The sequence below is a fragment of the Sardina pilchardus genome, chromosome 16 (assembly GCF_963854185.1).
Source record: "Sardina pilchardus chromosome 16, fSarPil1.1, whole genome shotgun sequence".
Classification (NCBI taxonomy): Eukaryota; Metazoa; Chordata; class Actinopteri; order Clupeiformes; family Clupeidae; genus Sardina; species Sardina pilchardus.
The window spans coordinates 26,784,891-26,803,292 of NC_085009.1; the positions used below are offsets into that span (position 1 = coordinate 26,784,891).

The 18,402-nt window shown below is 39.3% G+C and overlaps 1 protein-coding gene across 1 annotated transcript; it reads right to left on the bottom strand.

Moving 5' to 3' along the window:
• Window positions 1-3,427: 3,427 nt before the first annotated feature.
• LOC134059625 (uncharacterized) lies at window positions 3,428-18,120 on the bottom strand. Its single transcript, XM_062516065.1, has 12 exons — window positions 18,070-18,120; window positions 15,656-15,730; window positions 14,798-14,893; window positions 14,579-14,674; window positions 11,193-11,297; window positions 10,809-10,841; window positions 10,175-10,258; window positions 9,739-9,822; window positions 8,861-8,986; window positions 7,800-7,874; window positions 7,245-7,323; window positions 3,428-3,506 (listed from the first exon to the last, which is right to left on the bottom strand). Exons 1-12 carry the CDS (start codon window positions 18,095-18,097, stop codon window positions 3,428-3,430), a joined length of 960 nt encoding a protein of 319 aa, XP_062372049.1. The 5' UTR covers window positions 18,098-18,120.
• Window positions 18,121-18,402: the final 282 nt, after the last annotated feature.

The window sequence follows — 18,402 nt, forward strand, 5'->3', positions numbered from 1 at the left end:
TAATAATAATAATAATCTGAGCAAAAACAATAGGGCCTTGCACCTACGGTGCAGCCACTTTCAGTGGCCGCACCTCGGTGCTCGGGCCCTAATAAAGCACTTGGTAAGTGTCTATACAGTACCAATAGCAATATCAACTTACATTTACCTCAATATAAGATTAACAATGGTTAGAGAGAGTTTTTGCAGTGTAGGCTGTTATGTTGTCTCTTTTGCCTCTTAAACTACTATAGCCTGTAGCCTGTTATGGATTTTTCGTTCAGTTCACATCTTTCCGACACATTTTCTACTTTACTACTCAGGCCTACTTTTGCACATTTGGTAGCTCAAAACAAAGTTTAAAAATTACTTCACAAACCCTTTCTGTTGTGCCATTTTTAACACAGACAGACATGTTCTTACCTGCATATAGGGTCAGCTTTCTCAAAAGAAACTAAACCGCTTCAGTCGGCACTCTCAACAGGTCCTTTCAGTCCACTCTGTCCCTTTCTCTTTCACTTACTCCATTATTAGGGTGAACCTATGTGCCATAAAAACGATCAACTGCACAACAATAATAATAGTAACAAAAATCATTTGTGTTCTTACATGTTTAATATGTACAATTTGTATAATTTTACAAATAAGCATACCTATTTGTAAAGTGAAAGGTATATACTATAGGGGAGGAGCCCTGGCGACTCCAAACACACATTCTGCTCACATTGGTTAAGGCCAATTCGAAATATGAACTCATAACTCTTGGATTTGAACCTGTGAACCCAACAGCATTGTATACAATGCCAAGTTCATGATCCCTTTATGAAAACATAAACTTTTCTGAGGGACAATAAAAAAATCATTAGTGTTCTTTACACTTTTAATATCAGCATGCCTATGTGTAGTATCCAGTTAGCCTATTAGCCTGTTTGATGCTCATTGAGCTCGATGCAAATCAAACAGGCAAATAGGCTAACTGGAAAAAGCACCATGCCAATCTCTAACTATGGTGAAGGGTATGTGATGATGTGGGGCTATTTTAATTCCAAAGGCCAAGGGAGCAATTGGAAAAAGCACCATGCCAATCTCTAACTATGGTGAAGGGTATGTGATGATGTGGGGCTATTTTAATTCCAAAGGCCAAGGGAACTTTATCAGGATGCATATTATCCTGGATCCATGAAATAGCTGGCCTTTAAAAATAAAAACATATAAAAAAAAATTCTCCTGCTCCTATGGGAATTTAACATAGGGGTCAAATACTTATGCAACCTGTATTTAAGGAAGAACATTTATCTATTTACGATACATTCTTCAATCACAAAGAAAATGTGTGTCCTTAGCGGTTTGATTTTTACTCATTTTTTGAATTAAGGCATTACAATCAATTCTCAAAAGATGATTTTATATTCCTCTTTTTAGTCAACTTTAGCATGGGTGTGCATACTTACTATACCCACTGTATACTGTGTACTCAGAGACAGCACAATTGTGTGTAAATTTCAAGACAATTGTGTGGCTGGGTGAAGGTTTATTTGCAGATACACATTTTGCTTCTTTGTTTTTTGAGATAGCTGTAATCTGTCTTTCACCTGGCCAGTCACACAATTGCCCCTACTCATGATCCTTATTTTATACTTGCCTGTGTGTAGAGAGATATAGAGAGACAGAGAGAGAGAAGGACAGATGTTAATCATGTTTAGCTGCTCCCATGTAGTATGTTGAGCTTTGCACTTGTTAAATGAGACGATAATTGTGTTACAGTAGGTTAAACAATAACTTTTATGACTGCATGCCCTACGCTGAGTTTGATACACAATGAACAAGTCTGGAGGCACCAGCAAGTGGTTCTGACATGGTGGTCACTGACATAACACACTCTGCCCCATACCAATACAGAGCTTCTCCACAGTTCACCATGACACATTTCCTGTTCATTTATAAGGCAGTCATCGCCATATTAATAATAGTAAGTAATAACTAGTAATACAGGGCAGGTACATGCAGCCCACATCAGCTGCACCTCAACAGATTTAAATTGCACAGCCAAGGGCATAACCAATAATGCATATTGTGCAATCATCTACATCTGATCACAATTTAGTGCACATACACACAAGTAATGTCAACAGCACATACATATACATGCATGCTGCATCTCAACAGTACAGTACATGAACATGCTTTGTGAAAAACACCATGAGCAAATTGCCCCTGAAGCTAATGATATACGATAACAGAATAATAATAATAATATTTTTTATTTACAAATACTGAATAAAACAAACATGTTAAAAAACATTTTGATAAATATAGGAACCAACACAATAAGAACGCTATGAAAGAAGAACGTGTTTCCCAGAGTCGCTCTTAGCTTAAGAAGATCTTTCACTAAGAAGGAATCGTGAGATCGAGCTGACCCACTCTTAACAGCCTTCTTAGCGATCAAATGCTCAGTGAGCATAGCCTGCCGCTAGGGGCACGTAGATTTCTAGGCTTTAGTGATCAAGCTGCATCAGGGAGATGTATATCCTCCACTTTTTAAACAATAAAACAATTTTCAATGTTGCAATGCACTCCTGGCTGTGGACCACTGGTGCAAGAAACATAGGCTTAAAAAAATAATATTGAATTACACGTTTAAGTTTTCAAGACATAAGAGTTTATAGTACTACAGTACACATACAAAAAACATCAACAACCCTCTGGCATTTCACAGATATCAAGGAAACAGATGTAATTGAACTCAGCTGAACCTAATCCAATGAGGCTTCACCTGCTACTCTAGGCGTTGACAATTTCCGTGATGTAAAAGTCCGGTTTACATTAATGCATACGCGTACAGTACGTGCATCCCACTCGCAGGCCACATGGGCTGGAGGGTTACATCTTCTCGGCTATATTAAAGTAGACTAGCCTACATCACATGCCTACTACCACACTATCTATAAGAGAGATGGGATGTGTCTTGCATGAGTTGATATATAAATGACCTGAGCTAATAAAAAATAGGCATAGGCTATATTGATAATCACCCTGTTTGCTCAGTTAGTTTGAGTTTTTTGGCAGACTATAGGTGTAAGGAGCCGCGACCGCACAGCCCAGGCTGCAGAAGTGCCGCAAGGGCGCAGCAAATTATCTTCAGAAACAATATATTTAAGCTCACGATATTCACCGGCCCAAAGCGTTAACGGCCAGTGCTTGAAGTGGGCCGGAACGCAGCGGAACGCAGTTCCGGAACTTCTGTATTTTCGTCTTTTGGGTTCCGCCACTTTTTTCTGCGTTCCGGTACTTACTGAACTGATCCGACGCAGCGACAGTGGCCCACTAATAGACAATATCACAAGACCGATAAAAGACTACATTATCCACGAGCCACGACAGTGCCCTATCACAGTGTTTCTCAATCTATGGGTCACGGACCGGTACTGGCCGCGAGAAGATTATCCTACCATCGGGCCGCCGGCCGAACCTCTCTGAGACGCACCATGCGGCCGCAGCCGAACCCATTCTTCTCGGTCATATTGCTGCGCGAGATTGTCGCACAGAATTAACAGGCATATCATATGAAACTGCAGAACCTGACCTTTCCAACGGCACTAGCCGCTAGTTTCTATGATGAACGGTTCGCGAGATAATTAGCATTGAAAATTACAGTTACCTACATACCAAAATTAATGTCACATTCAGTTTTGCGTCATACTCATTCTTCTCTGTGAAATAGCTCACAATTTCGTAACTGCCCTATGGCAAACTACATGTCAAAATAAACAGGAGATCCTACTGATTCCAATGGAGTATAGAATGTCTCTGTATATCCTTTTTTGAAATCACATCAAATTTCTGCATTTTTTCATACCTCCCCATTTCCCCCACTTCAAAAGAATTTATTTTTTTCAAATCAGAAGTTGTATTCAAACACCTGTTTGTCATAGCGATGGCAGATGCTTGATATGCCATTTCAGGACCCAAAATAGTAATAGAAAGAACACGTACAGTCAAACTTACTCTTTTGTTCTGACTTTTGACCTTGAATCTCTGTTCTTGGCCAGATGTTAGGCTAATATTGTTAATTAAATCAACGTAACAAGGCTACAGCCTATTTCACAGTTTTCTTCAACTGGGACTTTAGCCCCAGTCGTCTATAGGCCTAGGCTACAAGTAGGCTATCACACTGGTGTGGTTCATGTTGTTTTACAGTAGGCCTAATGGTTCAGTATTCCATTTGAATTAGAAAAAAGTAGTCTAGGCCCATAGGTTATTGCTTGAAAGCATTTTTGAACCAACACATCCTAAAGACTTTTTTTCACCGCACAAATGTCGGAAAATTAGAGTTCCTGCACTTATTTTTTCCCACTTCAAGCACTGTTAACGGCCCACCGGAAATCCTCCCGATTAGCCACCCGGGTCTGCACACACACACACACACACACACACACACACACACACACACACACACACACACACACACACACACACACACACACACACACACACACACACACACACACACACACACACACACACACACACACACACACACACTACTGATCACAAACTATACAGAAACACAGACAACAAAAGTCCATTACAATATTATATAAAACAAAATCTATTTGGAATAGAAAACAAAGGTGCGTTTATTGTCCCATACATTATTATATCTACAGTGTGGAGGTATGGGGAAATACATACACTTCAATTTGGAGATAAAAGCTGTAAGAATCATTACTCAATCAGGCTTCTCTAAACCAACAAATACAATTTGAACAATTATGGATTGTGAATACTGTAAGTTTGGTAGGTGTGTATAATCATACAGGTGCATATGTTGTCATTTGTTTCTCTCTTGGGCAACTAATTTGTTTTTGTTAGATGTATTTTTAAATGTTAATATGAAATATTATGAGACTGTCAAAAAAACAACCAAACCAAACCTTAAAGAGGCCCTATGCAACTTTCTGCAGGAGACAATCGCTCCTTGTTTACATCTGGAAGTCTGAGACGAAGAACCACGCTTGCAATTTATAATATAGCCTACATGTATAAATATACACGCTAAAGCTGTCGGGGAAGCTCTGCAGAGAAAATGCAAGCATAAAACGAGTGAAAACGAAAAACGAAACCGAAACCAGAGATGAAATCGCCAATCCTGCATAGTTCCTCTTTAAGGCACTGCATACAATGGTACAACACCTGACAACTTGCAATCCATGACAATCCATGACGTGGGATAAGGATAAAAAAAAAAATGCATTTTTGCATAACAGCATAGGCTATGTCATAAGCGTGTCTGTCATCATGCCTGGCAGCAACAACACAATGCAGCAAATAATTTCCAAATTATCACAATTACAGTCTGTTCAAGATAAACATGTATCAGGGTGTTTTTACACTTGGTGTCCTCACACAGTTCATGATAGTCACCACTAGGAGGAGACATTATTCTGAAGAACCTTTTGCCTACGTTTCAAAGTTTATCTGCGATTCAAATGAGTGGATTCACCTGATGGTCACATTACTGGTTCACGGAGTATTTAAGCTGAGCTGAGACTGACTTCAGGGCTTTGACATAACGTACCAGTACCTGCAGCTCATGTGGGGGCATCTAGTGAGGGGCAAACAAAGCTCTGTGAAGCCTCTGAAGCTTCTTCCTGATTACATACTGTAGCATTACATTTCTGTGGCTGTGCGAGCATTGAGAATAGCCTAATGGCTGAATCGTCTGCTCCCTTTAAGTAAAAACATTTTCTCTACAAAGACTTTTGTCTAGTGCAATTTTTCAGAGATTTTTCATCATCTAGAGCGCAACAATACATCTCTTCCTCATGATTGCATAGCAAAATGATCCGGAGCATCAAAGACAGCACAGTGACATCTGGTGGTAAGTAGAAATGACTGTGGCAATGAACTGCTACGAACAACAATAATTATAGGACGACAGCAGAGGCAGAATGGACACGACTGAAAATTAAATAGATTAACTGGAACTAGGTTACTATGTTTGAATGTAGCCTAGTGTGTTTAGCGTTTGCATTTACAGTATGTGTGTTCAGGTGGTTTTAACAAACTGCAGCAAGAAGTACAGCCTTCTACTGCTATGTGACTATAGCAATCTCCTTTAAATAAATAAAGTGTATGTCCAATAAACTGCCATAGCCTACTCATAACTAAGAGGCAGTTGGGTTGAAGTAGGGTAAAGTTCAGCAATTTTCAGTAATTAGATGATAGAGATGAGAGAGAATGCAGCAGTGTTGTTCCTTTGGGGTATCAGGGCAGCAGCAAACTTTCGAATCCAGCAAAACCCTTCAGAGACGTTCGAAGCATCGGACGTCATCAGTCACGTGCTTATGCCAGTTTGATACAAGCTCCAACACACTGTGTCAAAACAGTTTGCTTTGAGGGAGTGATTCACCTGTCGTTGTCTCATTGTCAAAAGTCCCATCGCTAGTGGAATATGTTCATCTGAACTTCTGTGTGGAATACTCGTGTGGGATTATTCTTTGCAAGTGGACTTACATAACTCGTTTTGGACTTCTTTGAAGTCTTTTTTGTTTGTTTTTAAAATATATTTTTGGGGGACAGGACAGTGAAGAACGACAGGAAGTGAATGAGAGAGCAGGGGTGGGATCCGGAAAGAACCAAGGGGCGGGAATCAAACCCGGGTCACCGGCATCCTGTATGTTTGGGGTCCAAATGTTGATTCTCTTTTGTGAATATTTCCCTGTGCTGAATTAACTGTATTCTGAATCTTAATTCAGAGATCCGAGTCCTCTTTCAAATTAACAGTCCTTTTTTGTTTTAGTCTTTCTGGTCAACCTTTAGTGGCTTTTAGTGGCTGTGAAAGGGCCATATGTGAGTAATACTTTAGCAAGATTTGACAATAAGGTTTGAGTACTGAACTCAAACTCAAAGTTTGAAAATTGACAGGTTCATCTATTTCTAGAGATTTGTGCTCTCTGCTGTCACCATGTGTGTGTCCATCATCAGTTTCATGCTCCTCCTCCTCTTCCTCCCTGTTGAGACTCAATTGTATTGGAATCTACTGCCTGCAGAATACAAACGAAGTCACCACTTAGCATCCATCACTATTATTCAACAACAAACAATTGAGTGTTAGATTTCATCTACATTGAGAAGACAATAGCTCCATTTCCATTCAGTTTTTCATGCATCATTCAATGTCAGCTGAAGGTTTTCTCACATCTCTTATATATGACTTACATGTGATTAAAAAAACAACTACAACTGAAAAAAAAACCCACATGTACTCACGTAAATCTCTAACTTTTCTAGGAGTTTTAGAAGCAGCTGCAGCGTGATGATCCGGTGCATCTTTTTGTTCTGTTGTTGATGAGACAGTAAGAGCTCAGCAAACTAAAAAACGGTTGTCCCATGAATATATATTTTAAACAACAAACACTTTTATTTAGCCCACATTGAGAGGAAAATAGCTGAGTTTCCATTCAGTTTTTCATACATCATTCAATGTACAAATTTGGACACATCTACAATGTTACATACTGCAGATACAGTGTTTGGTCTCCATGTTGCTGTTTATTCTGTTTTAAATGCAGATTTTTACATTTTCTATTCATTTATTTGTTCATAAGAAACACTTGAAATTTGGGAAAGGAATTTATTTTCTATTCACATAACAACAGGGACACCTGCAGGAATGAATGCTAAGGCACGTACACCTATCTGACTTGACACCTATCTCATTTCCATGATTTATGCCATTTCCTTTCAACAGCTCTAAGTTCCTTACGTACTGAGAGTATACTATATATACATATAAAAACATGTACAGTACTCACTAGAAAAGGGTTTGGGGTTGAGCAGCCTACCCAGGCCTCCGGACTTCTGGGAATTAATCGGCGCAGAAGAGGGCTCTGAGGCACAAATGAGGTGGTTAATCACATTTATTCATCAGTTAATTCATTTGTTAAGCTTCTGCCCTTGATGGTGGTTATAAGAGTTGAGTGACATTTTGTTTACAGGTGCTACTCTAAATCTTATGTCTTTTGTCATAGTAGGCCAGTGCCAGTGTCCTCAGCAATCCAGCATATGAACTAATCTGTAACACTCTCTAGGAGCACAGTATCCATAGCAAGCATTATAAACACATATACTGTACTTACTGTATTAATACATAGTACATAATTATGACTGCACTCATAAAGCATTATGATGAAGGTGTATAAACCCTTGCTTTAAGTATCATAATGCACTATAAAGTTTATTTTTGAATAGCATTGGCCATAGACTTTCATACAAGCTTTCATAATTAAAGTTTCTTGCTGATCATATCCTCAAGTCCTTTTATAAATGCTCATAAGACTAGCTACAGTACAATCCACCAGTACATACTCTAGGTAAAGTGACATGTCCACATAATACCTAATGAAAAGCTACTGTATAAGGCACTATTAAAGATGTTAAGCTCAAATTACATGTACAATTTATCACAAAGTTCCATACTGTGTTGAAAATGCTTTGTGGATACTGCATAAAAATAAGCTTTATAGTGCATTGTGATATTTTATAACGTAAGGACTTATACATCGTCATCATGCTTTGAGTGCAGTCATAATTGTTGCTACATACACTTGCGTCGATAATTATGAGGCTTTATGACCAGTTAGCATTAAAGCTCCTTATACTGTGAATGCACTTGGAATACTATATTATAGTATGAAAGTATTTTATAGACCTGAAATTTCAATTGTTGCAATCAATTTGATTATTGCTTGTTGTGGCTTTAGTGACAAATGGAAATGCAAATGACAAGAAATAAAACCTTATTATGCCTTCACAGTTTATATGAGTCTCCTAGATGTGATCATGAATCATGATCGCCATGATTTATTGTCCTTACCTGTATTTTTGTGTGTCTGTTGTCCCACCATTTCCCCCTCTGCTGCCAGATCATTTTTCGGTGCTGCCAGATGTTTTTCCAGTTGTGCCAGATGTTTTTCCAGTGCTGGCAGATTATTTTCCAGTGCTGCCAGTGTAACAAAAACATAAAACTGACCAACTATCAAGCACAGAGGATATCAGAAATGCTGACTGACCAGATAGACTTTGTTTGTAAACACGATAAAGAAAAAGATTTATAGGCTTTTGCAATTACAATATTTTACTAACACTGACAGGCATAAAACTGTTGATTCAATAACTATTCAATATAAGGTGTACAAAATGACCCCCACAGAACATGGGGATATCCATTATCCACAGACAGTGCCGACAAACTTATTTTGTCTTGATTTTTAATTTGTTGTCTTCGTTTGAAAGATAAACATTTATTCAATTCCAGGGTGTGGAATATGATGGTTTCAATGGTCTGGTTTTAACCAGGCTGATAGAACTTATGTACCAAGTATGAGGCAATCGTAATGTTTTAGCTCATCTCTGAGTAAGTGCATTTTCCTGTGATTTTCTTTTGTGACTCTGCATAACCAAATCAGGAGATAATCAAACAAATCCAATTTGTCTACAACTGCCAAATTCATGTTATGAATCAAACTTTTTCCCTCTAAAAGGACTGGTTAAGTAAAATTTGCAAGACCCGGACACTTCAAAATATAGTCGTAGTGACCCCTCGATACTCAGGCCCCCAAAAGATCAGTGCTGAACTGACTGTGACAAAAAAAAAGTGTAGTCTTGAAATCTCGTCCGATTGCTGACATGGAAATATAATGGCTAAGCATGAAACATTTATTAACAATTTTATTAATGATTTATTAACTTTACCTGAGTTTTCTTGTGTCAGCTGTTCCACCGTTTCGCTTTCTGCTATCAGACTATTTTCCAGCGCTAGCAGAGTCTTTGAATAAACTGAATAAAATAAAATAAAATAAAATGAATAAACTTGCTAGTTGAAAAAATGCAATTAAGATATTTTACAAACATTGACATGCATACAACTTTAAAAATCCTCCTCACATATAAATCCCATGATAACATCACCACCAGCACCTACTGGACCATCTCCACCCCTACACCTTGTCCCAGAACCTGCAGTCCTTGGACCAGGTACTCCTCTCCATCCCCCCACCCTAGAAAGCACACTTTTGGGTGCGGAACCTTTGGTGTCGCTGCACATAGCCACATACTCTTTGGAACTAAATCCCATCACTATACGAAGGTGAACTCTCCTACAGTAGATGTGATGATGTATTAACTTTACCTGAGATTTCTTGTGTCAGCTGTCCCTTCATGCTCCTCTCGGCTGTCTGATTTGTTTTCAGGTCTGCCAGATTATTTTCCAGTACTGTATGAATAACAAAGCATAAAACTGACCAACTACCAAGAACAAAAGATCAGTAAAATCAGTGGAAGTAGGATTTTAAACAAACACTGACATGCATAAAACTACTGTACTGTACTGTGGATATGTATTGATACAACATACAAATGACCAGTTTTTAGGCCAGATCAGCTTGTAGTATTTCATCAATCATAACTGTATCTGCTGTATGAATCATTTCAATGATAAACACATCAATATTCATGCTTCATGTTTAATTAAAACATAAATAGGACTTTATGTTTATGCTTTATGTTTATGGGGGCTACTTTCACCTGCTCTTTCTAACTTGTACATGGATGAAATATCTCCAACAACTGAATGAATGCCAAACTGGTTGTTTGGTTGGGAACACTCTTATAAATAATTTCATTTATGCTGATGACTCCTGTCAATTAAGTACACAAGTAGTGGCTGGACTCTTTGGCAATTGGAGCAATTGGAACTTTTTACACATATCTTTTTACACTATCTTTACACAAGTCTCCAATGTGTAATTTTTCATTGAATTTACCTGATATCTTGTGCATCAGTGTGCTGTTTAGGTCTGTCAGTGTAAAATAACATACAAATTAGCAATAGTGAAGCAATTATCAATACAAATGAACAAAATGTTTCCCCTGTCATTATAAGTTTGCATAGTGTGTGCAATGTGCGCAATCTCAGTTTTTAGGACTTGAACTATGAAAGTGCTGTGGCTAACACAAGAATTCCACTACTTTGTACTGCTTTACTGATGTCAAGTGAGGGGTCCTTCCATGGGGGTCCCTCAATGTGAATCAATAAACTACAAGTGATTATATAATACATGGAAATGTAAATTACAAAGAATAAAACCCTACTATGCCTCAACACAGATCATTAAAGTCTCCTAGATATAATTATTTATTGTCTTTACCTGAGTTCTCTTTTGTTAGCTGTACAACAATTTTCCTCTCTGCTTTCAGATTATGTCTCAGTGTTGGCAGGTATTGTTCCAGGGCTGGCAGAGTGTTTTCCAGTGCTGCCAATGCAATGAAAACATACAACTGACCAACTATGCACAGAGAAGCAGTAACACAACCAAAAAAGGATGACTGACAAGTTTGAACTTGTAAATTACACATCAAACACAATAAAGAAAATAGCTAGTTGACATGCATGAAACTGTGCACACTAGAATGCACACTTTTGGGGGATGAACCTTTGGTGTCGCTTCCCCCACTCTTTGGAACTGACTCTCATCAACTGCATGCAATGCCCCCTCCCTGGCATCAGTAAGAACCTCTTAAAACTCCACCTGTTCTACAAGGCCTATTGTGTTAAGCAGTTCTTCCTGGGGCGTATTTCACAAAACCAGAGTAAGTAGATCCAAGATAAGTGACGACATACGCGGTTGACCTAGCCTGGTTAAAGTAAACATGCTCAATACGTTTCACTAATGCTGAGCGCAGATGAGTTGAGGCGGCTCGGTCAAGCCAGGTGTAAGTTATTCAGTATGTGTGCGCGTTCTCGTTTCTCCCCCAAATAACTCACGGTGGGAATAAAAAAGACGCGAAAAATAGCGTCTTGCACACAAAGTGAACAACCACTTTTGATATAGACTAACAACGAGGTAAAGTTGTACTTTTTTGGATGAGAATCATGATTATTTCTGTTACATAGCGGGAGTAGGTGTGGCAGACCAAGTGAATGCAAATGTACGTGTGCACCCACGTGTGAGAGCTTCCTTGTCTCGGCACGCAACGTCATTAAGAAAGCGCTTTGCCACCGCAAAGATGCACACAGTAGGACTATATATATATCTTAATTTGTCTTAAAAGCCGAATTAGTTGAAAATACCTTTGAAAAATGTCCCCTCCACTTCCAATCAACCGCTACAGTAGGCTATTCATCAACCGTCCGTCAAAAAAATCAGCAAACAACGAGTATGTTATTAATTATAAGGCCACCATAATTTAAATGACATCCATATGGTATTAGGCAGACATTCTGCTGTGTTTTGCGAGTAAATGCAAGTAGCAAATAATATGTAAATGGAATACAGCTCTTTGAAAAAATCGCATGGAGGTCTGATTTGAATGACAGCTAGCAGAACCAATCAGATAATGTGATTACCGTTAGAATTAACTTAGCTTGGCTGTTAGCCTGGTCGGGAGCAGGCTAGCTTACAAGTATAAATTCCCATGGTAACTTATATGTGATCTCTTCTGTGAAACCAAGTCAAGGCTATGTTCATCCAGGATAACCCAGTAAGCCTGTCTAAATCCCCTATCTTGGTTTTGTGAAATACCCCCCTGATGTGTAAAGTGACCTTGGTTACCTTAAACTCTTCTGGATAGGGCAATCTCTAGGCTTTCCCCCTTGAGATCACACTGTACCTACTCTAGAGGCCACTGCCCCCACCCAGCTTGGTCTACCATCAAATGCTTGACCTCTTTGGAAAGCTGAGACCTGTAGCTGTAGTTTCTTAGGAAATAATCAGAATACTTGTGCGATGTACTGACACAGAGGTATACAGGCTAGACTATTGTTTTTTTTCTGCCCTCAGCCCTCTAGGTCACTTGGTCACTTTAGAAACACAACTGAGCCCTAGCACCAGGTCTTAGATCAACATAGCATGAAATATAACTACTTTAGACCATTATTTGTCAAGGCACGCTCCCTTTGTGTAGAAACATAATATTGGTCTCAAACGAAAGGTAACACTCTGAGGTTTCTTATAGACTATTGGATTGTACTGTATATAAGGTGTTCCAATATAGAATGACTACACAAAATATAGAATAATTACACAAAGGTCTCTAATTTTGCATTTACATTTGTTGGTCCAATGGTTGTATATAAGGTAGACAATAGATCTGCACAACTAATAATGGATAAATCAACATGAAGATTTGATTTCTATGGATTCTTGTAAATACCTGACAATGCAAAGAACTATACAGATTGAAAATGACAAATGTTGTCATGTACGGATTCCCAAGCGTCCAAGCTTTCAAATTGTGTATTACAACACTATGCTGCATAGCAATATGGTGCTTAGAATTGATTTTGAATGTTGGGGGAGGTGTGGGGGGAGGGTGTTTGTGCGGTACACTGTTCCATAACGTGTAAACTCCCTATAGACGTCTATACTGCTATAGCCTATAGAGGTCTGCTGCTGCTACTACTAGCAATAGTAGTAGTAGTAGTAATATAGGAATGCTCCAACCAAAGGCTGAAGGCCATGCTGAGTAAGTTTGTGTGTGACACAGGGGTTGATTGGGACCTGTCCTGCTCTATCCTCTTTACATACAGGGAGGCTCCTCAAGCATCCACTGGATACTATCCCTTTCAGCTGCTTTATAGATGTCAGGTGAAGGATCCCTCCATGGGGGTCACTCAATGTGAATCAATGAACTACAACTGGTTAGATAACGTCATGGAAATGTAAATGACAAAGAATAAAACCTTACTATACCTTCACAGAGTCTATAGAAGCCTTCAAGATGCAATTATTTTTTTCTTAACTTTACCTGATTTTACTTGTTGTATCTGTTTCCTCTTTACTTCCGGATTATTTTTCAATGCTGCCAGATTTTCCCCCAGCTCTGACAGAGTCCTTTCCAGTGCTGCCAGTGTATATATAAAAAAAGCAAAACCAGTAACATCACCAAAATGCTGATTGAGGAAACTTTAGAGAGTCAAATAGAAATCTTTAAGATGCAACACATTTTTTTCTTCTTACTTTACCTGATTTTACTTGTTGCACCATTTCATATTCTGCTTCTAGATTATTTTTCAATGCTGCCAGATTTCCCCCCAGCTCTGACAGAGTCCTTTCCAGTGCTGCCAGTGAATCAAAAACATAACACTGAGCAACTACTAACCACAGGGGATCAGTAACATCACAAAATGCTGATCTAGTTTGCACGCGATGCAGGGAATAAATATGCTTACTTCTTACATCAAGGATGGAAAACACGTGAACGGTATGATCCATTTACATTGGATGTTGCTATATAGACTGGTACCTTCGGTGTTTACATAGTCATAAAGCTCACCGTTCGGTGGATCTTGGAAAAACAGTCAAAATGCTGTAAAACGTCTGGCAGTATGGAGCGCTCTGCACTGAAAATCGCTGGCAGCCAAGGTTGAATATTTCCTCGTTTTTTTTTTTTTTTCATTTAAGGCATTAAGATCAATTTCTAAAAGATGATTTTATATTTAACTTTAAGCAGGTGTTGCAATACTTTTGGAGGGCGCTGTATATGACAAAGAGTCTCTAGAAGTCTTCAAGATGCAATGATTTATTGGCTTTACCTGATTTTACTTGTTGCACCATTTCATTTTCTGCTTCCGGATTATTTTTCAATGCTGCCAGATTTCCCCCCAGCTCTGACAGAGTCCTTTCCAGTGCTGCCAGTGTATATATAAAAAAAAAGCAAAACCAGTAACATCACCAAAATGCTGATTGAGGAAACTTTAGAGAGTCAAATAGAAATCTTTAAGATGCAACACATTTTTTTTTTCTTACTTTACCTGATTTTACTTGTTGCACCATTTCATATTCTGCTTCTGGATTATTTTTCAATGCTGCCAGATTTCCCCCCAGCTCTGACAGAGTCCTTTCCAGTGCTGCCAGTGAATCAAAAACATAACACTGAGCAACTACTAACCACAGGGGATCAGTAACATCACAAAATGCTGATTGACCAGTTAAATGTTGCTAACTACACATCAAACATGATAACAAAATAATAATAATAGAAAAAAATACTATTTGAATTTAACTATTTAATATACGTCATATCAGCCACCTCCACTGCACACTCGGGAGCTGAACCTTTGGTGTCGCTTCCCCCATTCATTGGAACTGCCTGCAATGTCCCCTTCCTGGGTATATTTAAGAACCTCTAAAAAAAAACTATTGTTCTCAAAGGCCTATGGTCTTTATAGTTTTTCCTTATGTGTAAAGTGAATGGGTACCTTGAAAGGTACTATCAGGTACCAGACATTTCAAATCACTAAAATAGAGCCCTATGCTATTATTATCAGTATTATTAAGTAATGGATTATAGCTCCAACCAAAGACTGAAGGCCATGCTAGGTAAGTTAGTGTGTGATAAGGGGGTTAACTGGGGCCTGTCCTGCTCTATCCTCTTTACATACAGGGAGGATCCTCAAGCATCCACTGGTTACTGTCCCTTTGAGCTGCTTTACAGATGTCAGGTGAAGGGTTCCCCCATGGGGGTCATTCAATGTGAATCAATGAACTACAGGTGGTTAAATAAAACATGGAAATGCATATGACAAAAAATAAAGCAAAGAACAATTACTTTACCTTCACAGAGTTCATAAAAGTCTCCTAGATGAAATGATGTATTATTGACTTATTACCTGATTTTACTAGTTGCAGCATTTCCCTCTCTGCTGTCAGATTCCTTTCCAGCTCTGGCACAGTCATGTTCAGTGCTGCCAGTGAAAACATAACATTGATCACCACTACCAAGCGCAGACGATCAGTAATATCATCAAAAATGCTGATTTACCAGTTAGACTTTGTAAAGCTACACATCAAATATGATAAAGAAACTTGCTGGGCTGCTAGACTGTACACTTTTGGGGGCTGAATCTTTGGTGTCATTTCCCCCACTCACTGGAACTCACTAACTGCCCTATCCTCTTAAAGAAGCATTTCATCCATTTGCATTAAGCTTTATCTTGTTAGAAACCCAGTCATATTTTTGAATGGTCATACATACTTCCCTCATTTTCATCTGAGATGGGAGAGAAGGCTGAAAATGTATTTTTGGCTCATGTGAATGAAAGCCAACAACTCCCAGAATTCCGCAACTTTCACTGCTCTTCACTGCCTTACCTGCCCCGGGCTACCGTCTGGCTGCAGGGCATATCCTGGTCTTTCCTGTATTACGTCTTCAGAATCCCCATTTGCCATATCAGTTTCAAAATTACCATCCACCATTGTAGTTACTTTTCCTGCAGACCACGAGCTACCTTCAAGCTGATTTAGCAAGAAGCCAGTGCACCCTAGCTCTAGTCGGCCCGGGCTTATAGGCTCCTAATCGATAGCCAGGTCTGGCTAGAGGCCTTCTATTCCTCACTGTATTACGGCTCCTGTAATCTGGTGTGTGCCGGATTCATACACACTGGCTGTGTCTGAAACATAAGTACACACGCTGGGCAGCGTGCATTTTCCGTCAGAATAGACTGTCCGAAAGTCAAGCGCTCTCACTAGATGGGTACTTTGTTTGGCGTGATTTCCAAGCACGCGTCGATGCATCTTTTTGGCCCCAGATATCCCATAATCCATTGCGCAGCGCAGGTCAAGCTCCACACGTCATGCAAATCGTCAACACCCCCCCTCCCCGAGTCAGGTGGTTTGTGCTGTCCAAATGTAGGTAGGGACGCGTACTGAGGAGCAAGCTAACAGAGACGGTACTGGAAAGAACGGTTCAGGAAAGATCGGTACTATCCAGCGTGCGCCCTTGACTTTTGGACACGGCCCAGATCTTCAGAATCTCCGCATTTGCCATATCAGTCTCAAAATTACCATCCGCCATCGTAGTTACTTATCAGCTTTCTCCGTAGACCATGGGCCTAGCCTGTTAGCTTAGCTTAAAAGAAAGATGGCTGATATTGGTTTTAGCTTCTGCAAGTGAAGTCCCACCCACTGCTCTGTAATAGGTCTGTAGCTTGAGTGAGTCCCACCCCCTGGAAAAATGAGGAAGGAGTGTTTGTAGTCTCACACCTTGACAAAGATATTAGACTTCCTGCTTTCAATGACGCAAAATGACGGGTTTTACATCATTGAAAGCAGGAAGTACAACACTGAAATCCGTATTTCTCCCGTCTCAGGGGAAATTGAGGGAATAATGCACAACCATTCAAAAACATGACTGGGTTTCTAACGACACAAAGCTTAATGCTTAATGCACACCTTTATGGTGTGAAAGCAGTCCGACATTGATCCGACTCAGTTGCAAAAATCTACCTTTTTGGATTTGACGAGCTCCCGTAGTTTTAGCGCATTATGGGAAATGTAGGATAGCACAACAGCTGTACGCAGCAGTAGGCTAACATTTTTTTGGCAACAATTTGATTTTGCATCTCCAAATAGCCTATCTGTTCCATCTTCTGTACAGTAGGCCTGCTGTTAGTGTAGCATGTTGGACACACATGAGAGCTCTCCTTCTCAGCTGTTAAGCTGCACGTCTTCGTCGTTGCAAAATTACGAGCATGATATTGTTAAACTCATTTTGCATCAAACGGTCTTGACGCTCAAGCACTTCTGCAAAAAGCTGTAACTGTATAAACCATATTGCTAAGATAATAACGAGTAGCCTACAGTAGGCCAACTTTGACTTTGTCTTCCTTCTTTACCCCACCTACACATACAGTACCGGCCAATGGTTGAACGACCTTAGCACCTGTGTTTTTGTTTATAAATTCTAGTTCTTTGCAATTAATCACAGTGAAAACGAACCGCACTTAAAAAAAAAAATAATAATAAAATTGGTCCGGACCAAAGCAAGTGAACTAACGGACCTTTCTGGTGTGAATACGCCCTAATATACAGGGAGGTTCCTTAAGCATGCACTGGCTACTGTCCCTTTGAGCTGTACGGATGTCAGATGAAGGGTCCCTCCATTGGGGTCACTCAATGTGAACTATGGAACTACAAGTGGTCAGATAACATGAAAATGTATATGACTAAAAAGAATAAAACCTTACTTTGCCTTCACAGAGTTCATAAAAGTCTCCTAGATGAAATTATGTATTATTGACTTCACCTGATTTTACTAGTTGCAGCATTTCCATCTCTGCTGCCTGGATATTTTCCAGTGCTGCCAGAGTAACAAAAACATAAAACTGATCAACTACTAAGCACAGAAGATCAGAAAAATCATCAAAATGCTGACTGACCAGATAGACTTTATAACATACATCAAACATGTAGAAGAAACATCCTTGATGGAAAAACTTGAAATTAGAATATTTAACAAAGACTGACATGCATTAATGCTCCAACCAAACACTCCATGTGAGTCAATGAACTACAAGTAATTTGATAACACACAAAGGTGAAGTCTCCTACATGTGATGATGTATTGACTTTACCTGAG

Bases quoted from the DNA above. Each gene is read 5' to 3' on its own strand.
- LOC134059625 (XM_062516065.1), bottom strand. From the start codon at position 18,097: ATGGAAATGCTGCAACTAGTAAAATCAG. The intron at 11,298-14,578 runs GTAAAGCCAATA...TTGCATTGGCAG, and splicing joins GGTGCAACAAGTAAAATCAG to CACTGGAAAACACTCTGCCA. The intron at 7,324-7,799 runs GTGAGTACTGTA...CATCAACAACAG, and splicing joins CAACCCCAAACCCTTTTCTA to AACAAAAAGATGCACCGGAT.